At 39.9% G+C, this 23,345-nt stretch overlaps 1 protein-coding gene across 3 annotated transcripts in view; it reads left to right on the top strand.

Moving 5' to 3' along the window:
* Positions 1-23,117, top strand: part of LOC111666576 (vertebrate ancient opsin-like) — a 57,325-nt gene extending 34,208 nt beyond the window's left edge. The window contains exons 3-6 of one of the 3 annotated variants that reach the window (XM_023421949.2): positions 4,329-4,562; positions 6,889-6,985; positions 7,136-7,202; positions 7,296-7,537. In XM_023421949.2, the coding sequence (XP_023277717.1) occupies positions 4,329-4,562; positions 6,889-6,985; positions 7,136-7,197 (393 nt within the window). In that variant the 3' untranslated portion in view covers positions 7,198-7,202; positions 7,296-7,537. Of the gene's footprint in view, positions 1-4,328; positions 4,563-6,888; positions 7,203-7,295; positions 7,538-21,170 lie in introns of those variants that run through there. The other 2 variants (XR_015438192.1, XM_023421947.2) reach the window with 2 other exon arrangements.
* The last annotated feature ends 228 nt before the right edge of the window (positions 23,118-23,345 follow it).

Raw genomic sequence — 23,345 nt, 5'->3', positions numbered from 1 at the left:
TTGTTTTGTGCCGTCACACAGACGCAACATATTCATATTAATTATGCAGCTTTGGGGATTGCTGTTTAGCATATGAAACAGTTTCTCTGTAAGGGCAGTCAATTAGTAAGCGAGCTCCTTTCACCAGCCACCCAGCCTTTGATTGCAATCATTCAGCACTTACTCTCGATTTCCTCAATTTGTCTGTGATCTCCGCCACTTCATTTATTTAATCAGAGCCAACATTGAAGCTATTAGCCACCTATTCTCCAGAGCTGACAAAGTGAGAAAGTCTAGAGGATGCGAATAGAACCAAAGTAGAAGAAAAACACAAACTTTTATGAGCCAAAATAATGCCTGACCTTTTCAGTTAAATAAGGATTCATTCTAAAAACTTTTGACTGAACATGAGGTGGTAAAAAAAAAAAAAACAAACATGGGTGTACTTCTGCACAGCTTCGCTAATTTGTCACGAGAGCTTTATACAGATGGCACTGTCAGTCGGGTCTTGGCAGGATACATAGCAGTTCATGGACATACTGGAATCTAAAGTTATTTTTGAGTTTTTGTCGGCCTCTTTCAAGCAAGCAAGACAAACATGTATTTCTTTTCTGAAGAACTTGTTTGTTGGACTTTTTGTCCTGTTGTTCTGCCAAGTCACAGAGCTGATGGCAGAGGGAGTGAAAACTATATTCAGTTAGCCCCAGTGGCGTCAGTGTAATGGACTCGTCTTTGCTCTTTGTCTTTCTGTCTCTGTCTTTCGACTTTTTACTAAACCCCTTCCCTGTACAGCAATTATGCAATCATAGCTTAGCAACTGTGACTTTACATTTTGAGGCTTCATGTATGGGGGTAAAAGCAATACTCTTTTGGTCTTTGCTATAACAAAAACACAAGAGCTAAGGTGTAAGGAATGAATTAAACAGTGTGTTTTCTGGCTCTAACGTTAGCTGCAAAGGTTAGCATTACCACTGTGGCTCATAAGCTAGTTAGAAAGACATGCTAATGTAGTGTTATTTTCAAAGCCAAGAAGCATTTTATTCTACATTATTTTGTGGGTTGACATGTTTAAAAAAAAAAGGCCCATTCATGACTGGCACATCCACTGTGTAATATTTCCCCATTGTGTGGAAGCTGGGCCTGGACGCTGTTGCGTCAAGAGTTTAAGTTAATGTTAGTGGCTCTGTCCTTGTCTCTATTGGATTTGGGGACAGTTACACTCCAGCAACCTCACCCAAACATGATACCCAAGATACTTTTACATATGTCAAAGACATCGGTTAGTCCTCAGAGTAAATGTCATCCTTACATCAGTCTCCTTCAGGATATCCTTCATAACATGCACCATGCGCAGCAATGATCAGACTGTCACATGATTGTCACCTAATAAAATATCAGTAAATTCCACGACAGGCTTCAACCCATCCCTGACAGCCTCAAGTACAGCAATGTCCTGCCAAGTCGAGTTTGGGAGTTGTTCCAGGATTTTTACCGTCATGGCATATGGTGATTTGATTATTTCTAGCAGTCCATCACAGACATTGATTCTTCTCATTTTTTAATAACATTACTGTTTAGGCTACAAGAGAGTTATTAAGCCAGTGAATTGAGTTGAAATACAGTTATCAGCATGCGTTAAGGTAGATCAAGCTGCTCCTGTGCCTTGCGAGCTCTCATCGTTTCTGCCAGCGAAAGAATGTGCCGTTAATGAAGCGGCAGACACCTACAGCCTGGTCAGTTTTTGCTTTCTCCTTCTGCAGTGAATACTCTACTGCCACATTCAAGTTGTGGCCAAAACAGTTTAGCTATGGCCAATTGAGCTCCTGTACGGACGCAACAACTACATCTGCCTCAGCAGGATGGTGGACAGCGCGTGTCTGTTGGTGGTTAGAGACTCCTTCACTGGTGCAACTGTTGTGCACAGTTTGCAAATGGCCTGTGTAACATCCACAGGTTCGCCTTTTGCATTTGGTTTTAAACCGACATATTGCCAAATAGGTGAGGTGACATTTTTTTTTGGCACCGACTCTGTCTTGATGGATGACGGTTGTCCTATCCCGTGATAATAATAATAATGATAATGATAAAAATAGCAACCACATAATAATTATCCAATTCCCCACCCTCCCCACCCCCTCATATGATGTACTGGATATTTCACAGGATGATGAGAATACGATTTGACTATGGAGAAGATCGCCCAACCACAGCTAGAAAACAACAGCTAGAAATGTTCTCTGTAAATCAAGGACCCATTGCTTCAAAAATTACAAAGCCAGCTGCGCCTGACAACCCATGGCACAATTTGCCTGAAAGAAACTAAACTAAGACAGCAAACAATTTGTTTAAGATGGTCTAACAACATTCTGTCTGATCATACCTTAAATTATTAATTGCAGAGATGTGGAAGCCACTCGGGGGTAAATGAGCTAAATGTAAAGAGGCTGTCAATCACTGGTATGTCTTGATTAGTCTGCAACAAAGGAAAAGTAAAGTCAACCTGTGGCAGTAGCACAAACACTCTGCCTGTCTGGTGAAAGCTGAGCGCGATATTAAATGTGTATATTTATGCAAATGGCACAGTGAGTGACAGCAGGAAAGTGTCAGTACAGGGATGTCTCAGTGTACAGCCTGGTCAGGTGTCATGTGAACTGAATAATGCAAAATAAGAACCACTTAATTATACTGTACCATATTTTTTTTTTTTAAATCCTTACAGCATGTATGGTGCATTTGGTAGATTGAAAATACCTATTAAAGGTAGACTTGATTGGCTTGATTAAGAGGTAGCAGAGAGATAGCGTCAAGAACATTTTCTGCATGATTAACTGTCATGCGAGTTATCATGACTGATCACTGGGGCCCATGATTGTTTTTTTCTTAATTCCCAAATCTTTCTTCTTTGAGTCTTATCCTTGTGTATGTGCAACTATATGCACAGCCGCCACCTCTCTTCACCCCCCATTCCAAATCCTCCCCAAAAAACCCACAAACTTGCCACAGCTTGAGCCCTTCTTGAAACTGGCTCCCTGTCAGTATTAGGGATGGGTATCGTTAAGATTGGAACTACTACTCTTACCAATACTGCTTATCAATCTACCGATACTTTTTGAGGAAGAAAAAAAAACTTGAACAAACAAATTTGTCACACTTGTGACAACAGGCTGTGTTTGGATCCACCCTTGTAAAGTAGAGCCACAAAGACCGTTTGGTTCTCTCCGCCATCATTATCTAAACTCTAAAGTTAAACAGACCCGCCCCCCTTGCCTCCGCTCACACTAACAGCAGGCAGGCAAAGAGAGAGAGATCTCTCTACTTCTGTGATAATAGCAAAAATATACATACATAGACGGATGTCTGACAGAGTTGGTGAAATAAATGTGCAAGATAACATTTATCTAGCAGAGAAAAAAAAAAACCAAAAAAGGATTAGTCCAGTGCCAATAACCGTTAAGGTTGGCGCTTATTGATACTGCGGTCTTAAATAATATAGCCCCAGGGTCCGTTCAATACTGGGGCTCGGTACCCATCTCTAGTCAGTATGCGTCTCCATAGCGATGAAATTGAGTGACAGCAGCTGACATGGGGCCATCAGGCAGAGAAACAAATGGAGACAAGTGTGTGAGAGTGAAGGTGTTTGTCAGTGTGCAGGATTGTCCATGTGCAGGTGAATGCATGTGTAAGCCTTTTACTGTCCATGCTGGTACAATGAGATTCATGAGTGAGCACATTCATGCATATTCGATATATACACATATATATGTATGTAGCTTATCTAAGCATATTCAATTGTTGCCTTTCCACTATGGTTTTGTACAGACAAAACAAACAAGAACTAACAAGCTCCAAATATAGGACCCAAGCTGTAATTATCCAGAATGATCCTTTAGTGTATGGAAACAAGTGTGTGTGTTTGTCCATATTTATGTCACAAAAGGACTGTGTGTATTTGTCTATGTTTGCACCACTTCAGGTTTATGTTTGAGATCAAGAATTCCAGGAATCCAATGATAAATGACAACAAAACACTCCCTGTCATTTTCTTCCCCTACCTGTCTCTGATTAGACTCTTCTGTAGATACAGAGATGAGTCTATCTGCCTCCCCCTCAGTCTGTTTCCTGCTCTCTCCACCTCTCTGAACGCCTTTCAATCTCTCACTTCAACCTACCTGACCTCCACTCTATTCTGTCACTCCTGCGTTTTATTTCCAAGACTCCTCTCCTCCTAACAACTCTCTCCCATAGGGGAAAGGTCAGATGCTTTGTGACTGCAAAATGTCTGAACGCATTGAGTCATCACAGGAGATTGCTACCTCATTAAAGTCCCATTTGTCTCTCGTTGTGTCCAGGTGAGCGGGATCAATGCATCGATGAGCAGGAAACGTGAGCAGCGTGTGTTATTCATGGTGGTGGTTATGGTGATCTGCTACCTCTTGTGCTGGCTGCCGTACGGTATCATGGCCCTGCTGGCCACCTTCGGGCCACCGGGCCTGGTCACGCCCGAGGCGAGCATCATCCCCTCAGTCCTGGCCAAGACGAGCACGGTCATCAACCCGGTCATCTATGTCTTCATGAATAAACAGGTGAGAGGGAGGGAGGGCTGTATCTGGGGTTGGTGCCTTTTGTCTTTCACTGTCATGAAGCTGTGGACGGAGGTCATCTCACCTACTGAGACCAGTCATCTTGACTGTTTTCAAGGTGGGTGGATGTAATAGAAATTAGTCATTGTTTTATATTCCTATCAGATGGTATCACTGTGCCTTATTGACACTGAATAATTATATTATGTACTTGTGTGTGGCTGACAAATAGAAGGTGTTTTTCCACATTTAATTCTAGCAGTGTGTTACATATTCAAGCTGTGCAACTTCACACCGAAAATATACTTTGTACTTTTGGCCATTTGAGTGATGGATTTCTGCCTTTTTAAATATGTTACGTTTATCAAAAAAGCATCAGAGACACAAGTAGCTCTCTACTTGCTTTCGGTGCATCTCAGGCCACGTTGAACAAATCTAATATATTTTGTAATTGACTAACCCAAGCCTTTCATGTGAGTCTAAACAATCCCTGCTACTTTCTAGCTGCTTGTCAAACCAGAACAGGTATTTTGCAGTGTCACAAAGACAACCATCATCTGAAGTGTTGATAATTAAACTCACAGTAGGTCTCAATTAACTTTGGCCCACACCCACTTTAGACAATATGATGAATACCTTCAGGAGTTATCTTTAACTGTGTGCTGTTTTTTCAGGCAGCTGTTATAAGTGGCGAGGGACTATTATTGTGTTTTATTTGCTCTTCTTCTTCATTAAAATTTAAGTTGCTGAGAGATGAATCAAAACTGACACAATGACCCCATGACTTAATTATATATTACTACCATTATCAGCAACTGCTGAACTCAAACTTTTTGTTTCTGTGTGATGACGTCTGAATAACCTTCACATCTGATAACGTGGCTTCAAGTCGGTCATCAATCATTTCAAGTATTTCTTTTGAGTATTTCTACATTTAAAAAACAGTTTGACATTTTGGAAAACACGCTTATTCGCTGTCCAGAAGTTAGATGACAAGATCAATGCCACTTTCATATCTGTCAAATATAGGACAGTGTTTCCCTTATGTACATTTTGGAGCAGCGCACCACTGCTGCAAGATTATTGCCACCGCTGCAATGTCTTGAAGTTGTAACTACACAACTTTACAGAGGGCTTTTAATTTGAAACGACATCCAGCTGAGGTGCGCGAGAAAGAGACAAAGAGGGAGGAAAATAGATTTAACTAGCTTACATTAAGCTATACAGATTCTTATTACCTAATGATATTCACTCTGACCGCTGGGGTAAGAGTGTTCGTTTTTTGTGTTTGCCACACACAGACTTTACTTGGTCAGGCTGCCCAGATATAATAACTGCCACCAAATTATATTCTGTTTTTTCATCCATGCAAGAGAATGACGCCATCGACAAGCTCCCCTCGCTCTACTCCTCCTCACCCTTCAACAAAGGAAACAGACATTTGTGAAAGTGTGAAATACAAACAACACGAGCGTATATAAACAGAGGAACTGTGATTTTGCTGTTAGAAATACACATATACAGATAATTAAAAAATAACTTAGAATAAAATTGAAAATTGTATATGTAAATATAAATACAAATGAGAACAGTGAACTATATTAACCTTGCAACAATTTGTTCTTGTGTTTATATTTGTTCTGAATGTATGTACAGTAAGTGTCTGTGTGTATGTACAGAGATCAGCACAGTGCAAATGGTCAGTGCAGGAATACACGTACGTTAGAAAATATTAAATAATAGATAAAGATCAATCATGAGCAGTTAATTAAACTGACTGCTTGTTTATTTTACTGTTCTAGTGACAAATACATGCATCTTTATCCTTTATTTGACTAGTCAAGAATCAACAAACACCTCATCCAGAGGTCATTTAACAGTTAAAACAAGCTAATGTAAAAGATGTTATTCTCTTGAATCAAGATATTTCATGGAGGAAAATAAAGCTCTGGAAAATATGCAAGGAAAAAAATCAGTGTTGGCCAAGAATCACACAGTTAAATTGTAATCAGATGTAAATCCACTCCAGCAAGAAAAGATGAGCGTTTATTCAGAAGTGGTGCTGATGAAGCCAGGCAGCAAAGCGTGAGTTCAGCCTTCACAACAACGGCCATGTGAAGTTGTTTGTCCGAGGCAAAGACGCAAAACCAGGCAGCGAGCTCTCCTGATGAGTGCACCCAGTTTAAATCCACAGTCCTTGTCTCTCTTCATCTTTTCTCTCCATGCTCTCATAAATGCATAACCTGAGTTGTGTTTGAAAAAATTAAATGCGATCAAATAGGATATGTATCATTATCACTAAAAATGATGAATTAAAATAACGTGACAGAATTTTTACAACCCTGTCCGGACAACAAGAAAGTCTACAGCAACCTCTGAGAGAGTCGTTCTCTGGTATCACGTTAGAAGACTCAGACACAGACCAGGTAAAGCAACTTCTTTTCTCCTTATTGTGCAATTGTTCTCAGACTTTCGTAGTAGCTTCAAATATTATGAGACAAAGCAGCAACTACACAGCAGTGTCAGCCAGGAGTGTATTCAGCAGACGTAACCTCACCTATGTCTTCTAACTACAGCAGAGCTGGTCATCCCCGTCCCCAGAGTAAACAGAGAGATTTTTCGACAGATTTTTCAATGAACAGGGTAAGTGAAGTTTATCTTTCAGCATTAAATTTATTTTGCATATAATTTCTATGTAGTTCATGTAAAGCTAAGTGTCTTTCATCTGTTTTTCAGGTCAAAGCTGATTTGAGAAACAGACTGAAAGGGGAGCAGCGATAAATGGACCAGCACCAGAGGCGTTCCCATGTGCCCAGGCAGTAGAGCTCTTCTTTGAAAAACCCAGAAAGACGAAGCCCTCTGACAAACAGAGCCACCTTTGTACACACTAAAGAGTGTTTTATTCTTAATTGTTTTTACGTTGTCTTACTCTTCCCATGTCGGTAAATGGAGGGGAGGGTTGGCGGGGTGGTGTTGAATCTGTGATATTTATTATATAAAATAAAAAAAATCTGAATATTGTGTTAAAGGTCAAACATATTTGTTGTTTGTCACATTTCGTAGACCAGCAGGTAATTAGTATAGTATATTTCAGACCTGTGGGAAACATAAGCTTTTGTACCAGTTAAACAAATGAGATAATGTCTAAATGAATTAGCTTTAGAGTTGCTGGTAGACAGATTATGTTTCCTTCAGACAGAGTCAGGACAGCTGTTTCCCCTGTGTGCCAAGCTAAGATAACCAGGCTTTAACTCATCACATCCATCTTTGAAAGCGAATAAACATATCTTGAAATATTCATCACTAAAGGCAACAATCAAAGATAGTGTATAGTGTAACACTCAAAAAACTCTAACTGCTTCAATATGACAGTGTTAGTTTAATCACATTTCACTGACAGTGACCAAATAACCCACGAACTGTCACCTTGTTCTATCAGAGTCCCGCCCACTTCAAATCTGAAATGTGACATAATCAAAATTGTATTTTCATTTGTATTTTTTATATTTAAAAATACCTATGGCAGAAAATATTAAAGAAAGCTCTTTTTCCTCAATGAAATCTTTATTCCAAGAAGAAATTATAGTCCAACAACAATCCTCTTAAACAAGGCAGTTAAAGTTTAACTGTTTAACTGTTAAACAGAACAAAACAGATACGCGACACTCCTAATGGCAGCGGAGCCCGAGTCTCTGAGCCAAACCTCCTCACAAATAACAAGCCAAAGCTACGGCGCTTATCCACGGCATTGCAATGTTTATAATGAGCTTGGTTATTTTTTAGCTCGAAATGTTTCTTCATGTTTACCTGCGATGATTACCTGCGTGTTCATTTTTCTTTGTTGAAAATTTAAATTGCGCCTCGGATGCCACGTAGTGAAATTCATTGCATTGCTTCAAGACACACTACACAACACAACACAACCTCGTTGATACACACGTTAGATCAATCAGATCCCACGCGATCCACAAATTTCTTAATGATCAATTATCGATCATCGATTAATCATGCCCACCCCTAGTTCTAACTAACTATGGGGAATACAGTGTGTTTATGTAGGATCCAGGTACTTATAGTAAGGAACTGATTGAGAAAATAAGTTCTCAGGGTCTGTAAATTTGTCTTTTAAATCACATATGCCTCAACCGTCAGTTCAGCAGTGGAGGAAATACTGCAAACACATCAGTCACAAACTGAAAGGAAAAGACAAACAAACTTTTTGGGCCAAACTCAACTCGTCAAGTTCAGTGCTGCTAGTGCTTTTCAGGCCAGAGAGACAGGACACAAGCAGCAAGGGTTGGGAAGTCAACACCAGCATCACTTTCATGTTGCGCCTCTAGTGGCCAACATGTGGAGAGCCACTTCTGATTATAGCTGTACACACATACTAGATTATTGATTAAGGAGTAGGGGACACAAAGCCTTTGTATCCAAATAATTAATCATAGCAGATCTTAAAAGTAGTGTCACATTTATCATGCAACTCTTGCTTGTTTGTGTTATTTAATTCAGTCCACAGACTGATGAAAACAAGCGTGTTTTTGTTGAATCATTCAGTTGGAGACTATCTATTTAGCAGTTTCAGGTTCAGCCAAGACAGAGCCTCAAGTCCAGAACAATGTTTGAAATGGACCCGAGATTCTCCTTCCTGGAAATTAGATCAGGCTATTTCCAGCAAAGGTCTTTGGTGAATTTAAATCAGATTTAATGAGACACATTGCTTAACCAGTGGGAGTGCTGGTGCAGTTTAGCCCCAGAAGGATATGATATGATAAGATACTTTTAACAAGCTCTTAATTTCCTGGTGTTTTCTAACGTTATGTATGACTGTGTTGAAATCACTTGCTTCACTGTAAGAGCTTTATAGCAGGTAACAGTTGAGGCCTGAAACTGACTGATATCTTAAATAATATATGTCAGTACACTGATTGATTATTAATCAAAACATTCCAGCTTTAATTACTTACTTAATGCCTTATTATCATTGCTTACAATGGCTGGATTAGCAACCAGGCAAAGCAGGGAACTGCCCCAGGGCCCCAGACCATTACCTAGGTTCTGAGCCTGGGGTTGAGATAAATCATAAATAAACTAATTTTATGTAATATTTTTGTTACATGGAATAACTTTTTGTTCTTTGATACTGGACATTTTTTTGTTGTGGAGAAACTGTTGTCAACTGGAATTTAGTTTCTAATCATTTGATCAACAAACAAAAGCCAAATAATAACTGAAACAATACATTGGCACCTGTATTAATGTGCAATGTGTAAATGGGAGATCAATAGGGCCTTCAGATCATTTTTGCCCCGGACCTCCCCTTACAAGTTAATCCAACCCTGTTGTTTACATTCCTCTTCATTTACTTTGCTCGCTGCCTTGGGATTACATTAGATGATTTAATCTATTTAAAACATGTTACTCAGTGGAACACCCACACAAACACAAATTCACTACAGCACTTATTTGTTATGACTTGTCAACATCAGTGAATACAAAGCTGCTATGTAACACACAGCGCATAGTAACACAGACACATTTACAGATGTGATAACAGCAGCTGCAGGTAGTTGATGAACAGTTTTTCCGAATTGTATTTACAGAACATCCTATACAATGTCAACGTAGCATCAGAATAGTTACATGGTCTACAGTGCTTGTCAGCTGCCGCATGCACATGTTTTAAACAGTGCATAATCAGAAATTGGATTCTGGGTTGGACTGCTGGAGCTTGTCCTGGTGTTCTTGGTGTTTTGTAGAGCACCACTGCCGGTGAATGACAGTTACTGTGCATGAAGCTGTAAAGTGAGGAAAGTCAAGTTTGACCAGAATCCATCAACATAATGGAAAAACTGGGAAAAAAGGGGGTGTGGTTGAAAATATCCAGAATTAAACGTTTCTTTTTAGTGAGTTAGTTGACAGACGACAACACTACCTTTGCAGACTGAACACCCCACCAAGCTCTTCTCTCAACTAAAACTCTTGTTACAAAACAAAACATTTAAACTTAAGATTTAAGATGTTTTGTTCCTCTCTGAAACACAGTTCATCATGGTGAGAAAAGAGTATAAGATTGTCCTTCACTCCCACTGGGGCCGACTGATAAAACTTTTTTTCCTCAATGTAATCTTTATCATCTCACTCGGGCCTATTTAAGTAAAGCACAAAATGCTGTGTAAGGTTTTAGAAAATATTCCCCTCAGACTCAGTCAGAGGGATCTCACTGTACAGAGAATTATATACAGTCCTGCATATTGGAGAATAAATCTTATCAGTTTCAAAGGCCAGTCAAATGTTATACTTTGCTCTGAAGTTTAACTTTGCTCACACGGTTACTATTAAAAGTTATTTTATTGTGAAGTTGGAGATCTACACAAAATGACATCCTGCTCGAGATGTTGCCATGTCATCTGGAGGTGTGAGAGCCTGTCTGTTCCATCTCACAACACTCCCCCCATGCTCCCGCCGCCGCCACTGCAGCTAACTGACTTTACAGGGACATTTTAGCCCCACACATCATCGACCTCATGACAGCGGGAGAGAGCGAAAGTGGGGGAGAGGGACACCAAATGTCCTGTATGTCATTTTCAGTCTTCAATTCCTCCCAGCCCGTTACTATGGAAACTGTGAGTTGAGGCGAGTTGAAGACTAAAAATGCTGTACAGATACAAGTAGCAGCTGGTGTGCATTTGTCCCATCTACAACCAGCAGCGATCACAGCCAAGAGACCTGGCGATGGGTGAGTTTACTCTGAATGGTCTTTTCTTCTCATGTGAAAACACGGGTTGTTCTGTAAGTCCGCTGTCAGTGCACCAGAGCTTCGCTGCAAAAACTGATACAAAAGTGGAGCCATTATTGTTGCCCCATAAACTGTGAGTCCATTTCCAATTTCTCAGGTAACTACAAACTAAAGTTCACTGCTTCTTGTTTCCACACACACACACACACACACACACACACATACACACACACACACACACACCTCAGTGTTAGGAAATAGACAGCCAAATATTTTGGATGGATCATGAGGTTAATGGAGCAGAGTTTGCCAGCGCTTTCATTGCTTTTGAGCTGCACACAGCAGTAGAGAACATTGTGCATACATAAACTCATGTAAATGGGAGAGGACTTCAGCACTAAAGGAACAGTTCAACATTTTGGGAAATACTATCATTTGTTTTCTTGCCGAGTAACTCAAGTAACTCTTGCTAACAAATGAATAAGCATATATTTCCCAAAATGTCAAACTATTCCTATAAGGTAACTTAACGATAATTACAACCACTGCTGCAAAGTGAGTCACATTTCACCAAGCACCACTCACAAGTAATTGTTTGCTATGAGACAACACGAGCCACCCAGCAGTGCCTCAAAAGAGCAACTCATCTCTTAATAAACTGCAGGAGCATCATTCCAAAAGACTCTGTAATTACTTTCTGTCAAGAGGAACAGATTCAAGCAGTGAAAGTATGGCACACAAGCTGACAGGTAGTGTCATTTCAGCATCTTCCCATTTCAGTGTTGAGAACTGATTCATCATGACTGACAGTTTGACATTGCCTGTGATTTCCTGTGTGATCTACTCCAAATAACTGGCTTGGTTAAAGTCTATTTCTTATGTGCATTTTTACTTCTTTCAAACATACTCTTTTCACTCAGGCTGATTCCAAGATTTGAGAACTACACTTCATCATTTATGAGGGTCCCAAAGCAAAACTGGAGTCTGTCTCCAGGTATGGTCAGCTACTGATCGATACTTGAAGTTTTACTTGAATTATAGTTTAGCAGGAAACAACAGACTGCCACACTCTACGTGATCTCTCAGTTCTCTCAGTGTACATGTGCTGAATGGTAAATCATATGATACAACTGTAAGCTGATGCAATAGTTCAAAACACTGTAGTAAGGATTGTGCACAGTATAAGTTGTGTTATGTTGCTTGGCCTCTTTACAGTTGGGCCTGCTGTTTATGCAGGAGCCAGTTTTGTGTTTTGCATTTAAATATTAATTAACTAATGGCCCTTACATAACTAAAATAATTAAAACAGAAATTTTAGCTGATTGGGGGAATCTCCAGCTTCAGTCTGTTTTCGAATGATGGATGTTCTTGTAAAAATGTATTTGTTTTGGCAAGCAGGACATATTGTATGTGGTTCTGGAGGATGGCTGTTATGTTGCTATAACTCTTTTAAAAATGTTGTTTTGTTGTGTGGCGGTATTGTTTTTTGACATTCTGATAATATTAGAGTAAAACAAGAAGTATTAAAAAGGGTTGAGGGTTTCAAAATGAGATGAAATCAACCATATTTGCCAGTAGTAACAGGAAGCCAAACTATTTTTCAATTCTCTATTACTGTTCTTAAGGGTGATCAACATTTTTCACTTTATGGTAATTGTAATCATGTTTTTCTTCATACTCACGTGACAGTCTGGCCAGTTTATAAACTAGTTTTCAGAACTTAAATCACCATTTGACCTAAATGGGAAATGCATTTGTGACATGATTTTAGGAGCCTTTAGGCTGACTTACCTCATAGTTATACAGAATTATATTGTCTTTATATGATCATCTTTTTAATTGGAAAATTCAAATAGCACCATACTTTGATTTACCCCTTTGGCAGATAATACTGTGTATGTGCTATTGTCTGTGTTGTTACACTACTTTCATGTCCTACTTATAAAAACTCTCAGAAGAGATGCACATGTTTTTAGTGAGCTTCAAAGAAACACAGGGTTGAATGAGTGGACTCTAACTGAAACAACAGGCTGACCTGTAATGTTGTGGCTGTAAGAGTACCACTTATCTCAATGTCACTGTGTTTGAGTCAGTCTAGCATCATCTGTTTTAAGTCATAATAAAGTTCTGGCACCGGTCACAGCAGATGGCGAGACCACCAATATTAAGCAAATTTTTTTCTCTCTATTGCTTCATTTCTGCCTCCCAGGTGACCCTGTTAGATACTTCACTTTATTTTTATTTTATTACCTGAGAAATTTAACACAGTTTCAAGCCAAAATTGGCTCTTAAAGGGCCAGTATATAGGATTTAGTGGTATCTAGTAGTGAGATTGCAGATTGCAGCCGACTGAATGAACCTCCCCTCACCCCTCCCCTTCCATAGCTATAGGAGAACCTAAGGAAGCCTTCAGGTAAAGTTAAAAAAAAAAAAGAAAAAGAAAGAGAAAAGCCCTTTCTAGAGCCAGCAATTCATTTGTCCGTTCTAGTCTAAAGTAGAAACATGGCGGTGCAACATGGTGGGTTCTACAGAATAGGATCCGGTCCCTATGTCTATGTGAAGGGTTCGTTCTACAATAACAAAAACAAAATAATTCTTAGTGTCAGGTAGTTACACACTAATGAAAATTTAGTTCATATTTAAGGTCTGCCAACAGATTCCCCTAAACCCTACACTCTGGTCCTTTAATCAAGCACACATATATTAAATGCAAGAACACGGGGCAATTTTGGCTTGAAACTTTCAGGGCTGTGAGTCCTTGGCAGGCAGAAATGACACTTATAGTCTTCTGGGCTTTATGAAATGAACAACTGCTTAATTCTCTGCTGTAGCCTACAGGTATTGTGGCTCACTACTGTGGCTGCATGTAGGCATGATCAGGGTGTGCACATCTTCTTGGCCCAATTCCCTCGCATTCAAAGACTCAACACGGCATTGTTTGAGACACAGATCAGGGACAGTTACTCCCACAACACTAAGAATTGTTCAAATGAGAACTAACAGGCTTGGCAGAACCTCATAGACAACAGTTAAAGAGAGACGTCTCAATTGTTCAGTGTTACAGTGACAGCATATGATATGGTCTCCTGAAGATGCATACAGCAACACTCAGCCTATGTACTAATGTTAAGTAAAAAAAAAAAAAACTTTAAGTTCTACAGTTTGCACAGAATAGCACTTTCCATGACACAGATATTTTCAAAAAACTTTCAAGGATATCAAGGACTGTGGGAATCTTGCATGATGTGACAGGGAAGAGAATCATCAGCAACTTTAAACATAAATCTGGAATAGATGTGTTTGCTGAAGAACAGACTGTTTGAGGCGACTCAACTGTGAGGAAGCATCTGATCTGTTACGTCAATGGTTCGCGGGAATGAGCTGTTGCAGAAAATCCAAACCGTGGAACTTGAAAGTTCCAGCGACTGATCGCGGTGTGAGGAAATGATTGATACGCACAATATAAACACAGCGCAGCCTTTTGCTGAATTGAGAACGTGCCAGGAAATCCTGAGAGGAAATCAGATGATTGTCATTCTGTTGGCATGTTTCTGTGCGACAGTCATTATTTTTCTGACTCGAGCTCTCAGATCTATTACTTTTTTCTTTTTTTTTTATTACGCTGTATGGTCTGCAGGATGCTTCACAACACTGAGGAGTTTACTAGATCAAATTAAATCACAATTGTCAAATGAAGTAGTTGGTTATCTGCTGATGCCTATAAAAGAAGCTGAATGCTTCCTGCCATTGGCTTATTCCATTTAGATCCCTTAAAGTGCATTAAGTATAATGTACTGAAGTGACTGACTGTCTGCAATTGTTCTCAGGCTGTGGCGAGACCACTGCAAAGTTTTCATTATTAGTATCACAAAGACCTCAATTAAAGGAGTAGGGTCAATTCATTTTTTGCATCCAGCTCTGTAGTCTGGATATTGAATATGAAAAATTGACGACCTTATATTTTTCAGATTATATTGAACTTCTATACAACAAATAAAACTGATGTCTCCTCTTGCAAAGCCAATGTCAGTGAACTGCTGATGAAATTCTCTGTCTGCACAGTCACGCAGACACAAAAACACCTGGATTCAAGCAGGCGTCCCCCGCTTAAAAAATAACATAAATAAGGGAATGAAGGCCGTATTGTCTGAGATGATGCCTGACATTCAACCCTCTTGTTGTCATCCTCTACCCATACAGCATCAGCCCAGATCATAGAAAAGCATCACCCAAACCCGATGTTACCAGTATGAGATGACCCCCTGCGAGTCACCTCCAACCTTCTCGCTCCGAAATACTATCAGTGCATCTCACTCCTTCCATCTCCCTGTCATGCTTTATCTATTTATCTGTCATTGCTTTCACCTTTCCCTTGACCTTAGCCTTGATGCCTCTGTCTTAACTAACTTCATCCTCTACCACTTGCCTGTTGTCTCCATCTCCCTCTCTTCCATCTTTTGAGTGCTCTTCAGTGTGCTGGTTGGACAGCTGAGGGGAGCGGGGAGTGTGCATCAGCACTAGAGAGGTGCTGATCGTCTCATTCCCTTACATCTCGTCGCTAGCCTTCACTCTTAGATGACCTATAGGTTACAGACACACTGAGAAAAGGGGACGAATATATTGCTCATAGTTACATCGTGAAGAGAATTTTTATTTATGTCCTGAGGCATCTCTCGCTCTCCCTCTCCACGTCTCTTCATACCCAGCAAGCCTTTGACGGACAGTGATGGGCAGGAGAATATCAATGTCGAATCAATGGCTACGAAATTCTATGACATGAGTTTGTGATGTGGTAAAAAATTCATATTTGAGAGATTAAACTGAGAAATACTTAGGTCCACAGTTTAAGAGTACAGCTGGCAATGTACTTTATTTTTGTGACTGTTTACAAATCCCATGAGAGGACTAAAGCCAACAATGTGTAAGTCGATCTATCAATACTTTTCGACTTCCTCAGCCTGTAAATGGGCTCAGTCCCAAGCCAATTTATTCTTATGAAAGATATAAATCTTAAACCAATAAAAAAAACCAATAGAGAAAATAATTTCTCAAAACTGCAGAGCCTAAAAAAGCAGTAAATGGCGCATTTGTTGGGGACTATTTTCTTCTGTGGATTTCGTGCACTAGCATGTCTTCACAGGATCAGGGTGGAGAATGTGGAACTGACTCAAAATAAACCAAAGTGCCCACGGTCATTCTAATTAAGGAACATGGTTCATTTATGGTTCTTTTCAATAGATTTTGGATAACAGTAGAACTCTATGGCACAGAGAAATAAGATACATCAGGCTTTGGCTTAGTGGGATCATTTCATTATCGCTCTTTTATAGGGTTTGTTGACAGTAAGAAAAGTACAGGCCTGACTTATTCTTTAACAAGAGGATGCTGGGAGCTGTTACATTAGATCTATTATTGCTATTGGTATTATATTGGTAGTGTTTTTCAGCACTCCCACACATCAACATCACATCCCTTTATTGCTACAGTTTTCAGGGCACCTTCACGTTAAGATGCATAAACTTAATTCAATTCATGACTTTTAATTGTATCAGATATAAATGTATCTGTATCTCTAATCTATGTACATGTTTTTTGTGTCCTTTTTTCACTTTTTCAATATGTCAACATATGATATTGTTAAGTATATAATATGTATATTATATAGTTGGATTGCTTTCAATGTGTGTATTTGACTTCACTCTAACCAGATGCTGTGAAAGAAATTCATCATATTTTGCACCCTGTGAGAAAATGTAGTAGACTATAAGTATACATGACATTCAAAGTATACTAAGTATACTACGTTTACTCAAGAGTGGCATCAGACCACATTAACAGGAGTCCCGGAAGAAGACTTGAAAATGGTCTAAATTATGGTCTAGTGCCTCTGTGTTGTGAATATATCTTGGATGTGGCTGGAAATGCCTGGAATTTAAAGTATAGCCAAATACCCTGAATGCATTGTTATGCTTTCAACCTGCTGCTGGGGTCCTCAATTATTCAAAATCCTCCTATCTGTCCATCAGCAGCTGTGGCTCTGTGTTGGTGTAGAGGTTGGTGTAATACAGGACGATCTGCATGAAATCATAATCCCGAGACTTCCATCCTGGTTCCCGGATTGAAAAATGTATCCAGGTGTCCATTCACTATTTATTAGACCCTGACAGATGGTGTATAGATTTCAGTGCCTTTCCTCTGTAGCTTGGAGACAGCCCGCCCTTTCTTTGCACAAAATATTTTGCCAGTTAGAATACAGTATGTGTAGTATTTGTGGAGGTGTAGACTTATAATGGTTTATGTGGAATCACCGAGACAATGTTATCAGTTTGAGGAAATGTGTTTATGGTAATATCTCTGGCCATCTGGTCTAGGGCTGAACAATTAATCGAAAGGTTATCATAATGCTGCGATATAAAAATCTCATGAGCTACAATTTTTTGATAAAAAGGTTGTGTGTCTCACAACATACCATTATAAATTAATGCATTGTGGTGCTACAGAGATGCTCCAGCCAACAATTCAATTCTCCAGACATAAGGGAACAAGCTTGTTTGGTACAGACCCCAGATGATGTATGTAGCCAGACCTTTACATTGTTACACACAGCAGCTATCATCACACTAAACTAATACGCCAGGGTGAACAAGGGTACGTATTCAAAGTTACTCTGAACTCTGTAGCCAAGACTTCAGCCAGAGAAAAATGTTGAATATTAACTTAGGAATGTTCAGAGCCGCTGTTTTAGAATTGATCTCTTTCTGGTATTGTGAAGTTTAGGTAAGGATGACTTTGACTTTGTCAAAGAGAACTGTAGTTAAGTTTAGGCAAATAAAACACTTGCTTAGGTAGAAATCATTTAAGTTATTAGAGGGGCAAATGTTACTTGCAGCTCTGTGAGACAAGCTGCAGTCTCCTGAATTAAAGGACTTATTTGTAAGTTTTGATATTGTGAGTTCAGCATCAAATTGCATTCTTTTATTCACTAAGAGCTTTTTTCTCCAGTGGTGAAAAGCAACGGCATTGTTAACTCTTGTCTCCATCACGACTTTTCCTCTACTGAAGTTAGCACGCTAACCAGCTAGCCCCAGCCCGTCTCATCACTTTCTGATAGCGACTCACTGTAGACTCAAATCAGCCCTGAAGACATAGCGTTGCTCAGAGGGCATATAATAACCACTTGTCTTGTAAACGGCCGAATGATGGCCGAAGCTCTTGTCAAGCACAATCAGCACCACCCACTCCCAGCAAGAAACCACTTTTGGCGGTAGAGAAAACTTCCAAAGTTCCCCTTTAAAGTTAGTTGCGCTGTATGTCCAACCACGAATTGGGATATTAGGCTGCTGTAACAGGCATAGTGGGCTTCACCACTTTCCTCTGCACGTTCAACACACTTGGAACAAAAGTTTGCTTCTAGCTGCAGTCACATCAAGTACCAGGGCATTTCTGATAATAGGTTACGAGTAATTCAGTCAATAGACTCTTATAAGAGGGCACTGAGAACGACTGGAACATTGTGGGGCAAAGTGCTGACTGTCTTTTTATGATTGTGGCTGACCACATTTTTCTCACAGAAAAATTGCTGACACAAACAAGTTACAACAATGTGAAAGGCCAAAACAGAAGTTGGTCATAAGAAAGCAGTGATTCTAATAAGCAGGTCAATGGGTTTAAACCTCACATCACCACCAAAAGGCAAAGGTTTTTATGAGATGGGCTGAGTACATGTGCTACACACCACAATGTTTCATATCATCAGTGGAACCATTAATGGCATTCTCCCCTGACAGAGCTGCACAAAAGTAATGGTGCAACTCTCTGCCCCATCATGTCTCACCAGAAAACTGGTGTAGTAGCCAAGAAGGGGCCCACTCTGAGTGGCAGAGGAACAGGACCTCTATCTTTGTTTTCTGTTTTTCAGTGGATTGAAACAACACAAATGCTGAGTGACATAGTAGGACTCTTCTTCTTTCCCATTACAGCATCTTATGTGACACAGACATAGAGAGACATCTAACAGGTCCTCACTGTCTCATCTCCAAAGGGTCATTATGTCTCGGCACAGATGCTTCATAGCAACATGAAGAACCAACGAGACACTGATAGCTGCTGCCACTTCACCACCAACCACTGGGTACTTACTATGCAGACACAGCACAAGAGCTCCTGTTTCACTGGTGGTGAAGGGTGCCTCACTTTCAATATTCAGCCTGTCATTGTAAGGCTTCACTGGGCTTCATCTATGTGGACAACTGAACAGGAAGTAGCGAGGTTAGAGGCTTCACTGACATCATGTGAAAGATCCATAAAGCCCCCCTCTCTCTTCTGTCTGCAGACATAGCATAGCAGGGTAAAGGCACAGTGTTGTGCAGTTGAAGTTGTATGGTTGAAACAAATATTTGCAGGAAACACCTACGTTAGCTCAGTGGGCAAAAAAAAAAAATCATACCTCATCCACTTTGTACATTGCTGGCAATGTAGATTACAGTGCAGTATTCCACACAGAATATTGGTCAACTCTGTGGGGCAGGATAGATGGTATTAGGCTACTCATATCACACACTATTGAGGGATAAGGCCAGAGCTGGGGTAGCAGTGGCATAAAAGTTAAAGAAGCTAGCTTGTGACTGGAAGGTCGCCAGTTTAGTTCCTGGTCCTGGAGTGGTGGAGCGGAAAAGGCAGCACCCTCCACTTCCCTCTTACCAACTTGTCCAAGGTCCTTAACCTGCAAACGGCTCCAGTGGAGGAGCCTGTGGTGGCAACTGTGTGAGCGTGAAGCTGAAACAGAGAGCTTTCCTCTCAGCAACACTTCCATGATTGAAGCAAAGGAGAAAAAGACTTAATTGTAGTCAAAAAACAAATAAATAAATAAATACTTGAATGATTTCCTCTACTGAGTTTAAAGAGACAGGGATCTGGATTCACAGTTGAGTGTGATGGCCTTTGGTCTTTCTGAAAGCTTTGATATTTCTTTCCCCTCTTTTTGCTTCCTCTTTTAGAGGATCTTAGTAAAGCAGCATAACTTTTGGTAGTGGTGGTGCTGCTTTTCCAATGGTTCAACTTCAGCATGCAGCCTAGCTCCTGTTTTGACTGGGACCCTGTTAATGCTTTGTTGGCGTGTAACCCTTAACACGGGAGATTTAAAATCACCACATAGCTCATCATGTGGTGACATATGAAATGACCCTATTTTCTGTGCCCTAAATTTTCAACAGCCAGTATACATTTAACTTTTATATTAATACAAGTAACAGCCTTTACTCCAAACTTTTAAATTTTAAACAAGCCTAACAAAAGAGCCCTCTCACAGAAAATTGCACTTTAAAATTATCAAGCAAATCATGGTGGTTAGTTTACCCAAGAGAAAATAATGAAAAAAATGTTGTTCTGTCTTAGTCTCTTTCTCTCTCATCCTCAACTTGCCACTCTTTATATGCAGACATTAACAAAATCCCTTATCCAAATGAAAATGCAGTAATAGCTCGCACTCATGATTGAGAATGTAATTAGTTAAATATATAATGGTATAATAATATAATTTAGAAACCTTACAAATAATTAGTGTCACTTGGGATATTGTTCCTCATGAAAAGGAAGGCAACACAATAGCCTCAGTGACAGGGTAGTACTGTGGGAGGCAGAAAAGGGCAGATAGAGAGAGAAAAGTAAATTAACTTCCTATAGAAGCAGCAACTTGAATCAAATACATTTTTGGGCAAAATGTCTGTTACATTTACATTTATTATATTCAGCCAAGCTCTCGCAACATATTACAGCATTACTCCTCTTGTCTTTACAGTTTCATCCTTTGCGGTCACCCGTTTAGTTCTGTAGTACATTTCTGATCATGTGTTTGTGTTGTATGCTCGCCCCAGTTTTACAGATGCTTCCAAGGCCTTCTGCATTGTGACACTCCTCAACGAGGCTCCAGCTTAAAGAGCTCCTCCAAGGTCGTCACCAAGGCCATGAGAGGTCAAACACTCAACGGTCCCCGACGTACCAATGACTTCCTATTTATGGTAGCATCCCTGGGTCAACCAGCCACCACACTGCCCCAGCTGGGTGCCTCCTGTGAACCCACAAACGACATCACTAAAGCCCCTTCTTCAGAGATCAAACCTGCCGTAGTATCACTGGTGGCCCACTTTGATGGCTGATGATCGAGGGATTTTTTATGGTTATATCCAATGTCCCCAGACAGGAAGTCATGAATAATGAGAGAGGTGGTGTTACTGAAGCTTAGAGAGCAGCAGTCCAAGTGGACTGCCAGCACAAGTGGATTTAACACGGCTGTTAACATCAACTCTGCACCGACGAGTAAAGATGATGGACCTGTTACAAAGGGATATCTTAAGACTGCCTCCGGACAATCTGAGGCGGTCAACCTGCAGCTGATGGGAGTGTTTCTCTGCAGAAAAAGAAAGAATACATCTGTCTTGCTAAGAGTGAGCATTTGAAGGATGCTCTTGTCAGGATTTTTGGAGCAAGCACTGTCAGACTGTTATGGTAATACAAAATGTATTGATTGGTTACTGAATGTGGTTACAAAGTGAGGTTGAGAAACACATGTTGTTTATAACCCCATGCATTTTGAAGTCTTTCCTAGAGTAGACAAGATTGAAAAAAGAAAAAAGAAAAAAAAAGAAAAGAAAAAACTGAGTAGGCAGAGTAATGAGAATGTACTGGTAATGATTTTAAACTAAACTTTTGCTTTGATCCCCTTCCACTAAATTGCATTTCAATAATCACTTTGAAATGCATAAGTGGTTTTTAATTAAGTGGTTTAATAAGTGGTTTGTTGTACATGTAGCATTGCTAGCATGCTAGCGACAGTCACATATATTTTTCGGGGATAGTGACTTTATGGTCAAAGAAATAGGTGCATGTTGAAGAGTTACTGTATAGTTCCTTCAATAATGACTCTGCATGCAAACTGTTGCAGTTTAATGTGCAAATGAGGTCGAAGAAATGCAATGTCTGGTAATGTTCAGAGGATAGGCAAAGGCACAAATCTTGGCAATGGGTGCCTCCCTGAGCCGATTTCTTCATGGTTTTCAATTACACATTTCCACATGTACATACAGCTGTGAAATCTTTTGTTGTTGTTGTCCTGGATTTGGTCAAACCCAAAGTGCAGGGTGTCCCGTGTATTTAAAAGTGATTGAGGTCACAGGCCCTTTGATGTGACAGAGTGAACCTCAAACATCCTTGAAATTGTCAACAGTTCAGTGCCTTGCTCATGAGCACAGTGCATGTGGACAGGTACCAGCCTCTTCTCATAATATTCAAACTACTTGCTTTCATAAAAGTCACTCTAATGTGTTTAACACTCTCAATAATTCAACTCAATAATTGTCGTCATCTCTGAAAATACAAAAGTACCAACAACTGAAAGAACAATTCTTCTAAAGTTTCCCAGAACATAACAAAGGACTTTATCCGAGGCAACAACATCTGTTAGATGGAATAAGTTTGTTGTGTATATTTTTTTCAATGTGCTCGTCTGCATCTTGTTAAATTTTTTGATAACTGATTTCATATTTTTTCCCTCTTGCAATACAAAGATAAAAGTTTCTGAGAGCAGTGCATCAGTGCTGTGTTGTCAGTGAATGTCTAAACTATAAGTGGTGTGGTACATTTCTGTACTGCATACAATCAGTGTGTGCAATTTTTTTGTAATTCACGTTAAGCACACAACTGTTTTCTATGTGCTGTCGAGATCTTGGATAGATTAATGTACATGAGTTGATACCAAAGCTAAAGGAATTTTAATATCTTTTGAGAAGTGCTGTTCAATAAAAGGTTTTTTTTTTAAATCTAAATTGCTGTGCTGTGCTTTCTTTTGATGACGACTTGCTTGAAATAGAGGGTGATCAAAATTAAGGAGGCTTAAGGTGTATTATGCAGGATATGGAAGATTGTCAACCGTAAAGGTATGCAATATGTCAAGTAGCAGGACAGTCATATGTGACTGACCGTTTGTTAAGCTATGATTCGTCAGTTGCTGTTTGGGGGAGGGGCTTAGCAGGCAGTGTGCATGGGACTGTAGT

This window comes from Seriola lalandi, unplaced genomic scaffold, assembly GCF_002814215.2.
Source record: "Seriola lalandi dorsalis isolate HSWRI2012SDOR001 ecotype SW California unplaced genomic scaffold, Sedor1 jcf7180002054677, whole genome shotgun sequence".
Taxonomy (NCBI): domain Eukaryota; kingdom Metazoa; phylum Chordata; class Actinopteri; order Carangiformes; family Carangidae; genus Seriola; species Seriola lalandi.
Note: the sequence above shows the minus strand (reverse complement) of the source record. Positions and strands in the feature narration are given on the sequence as shown.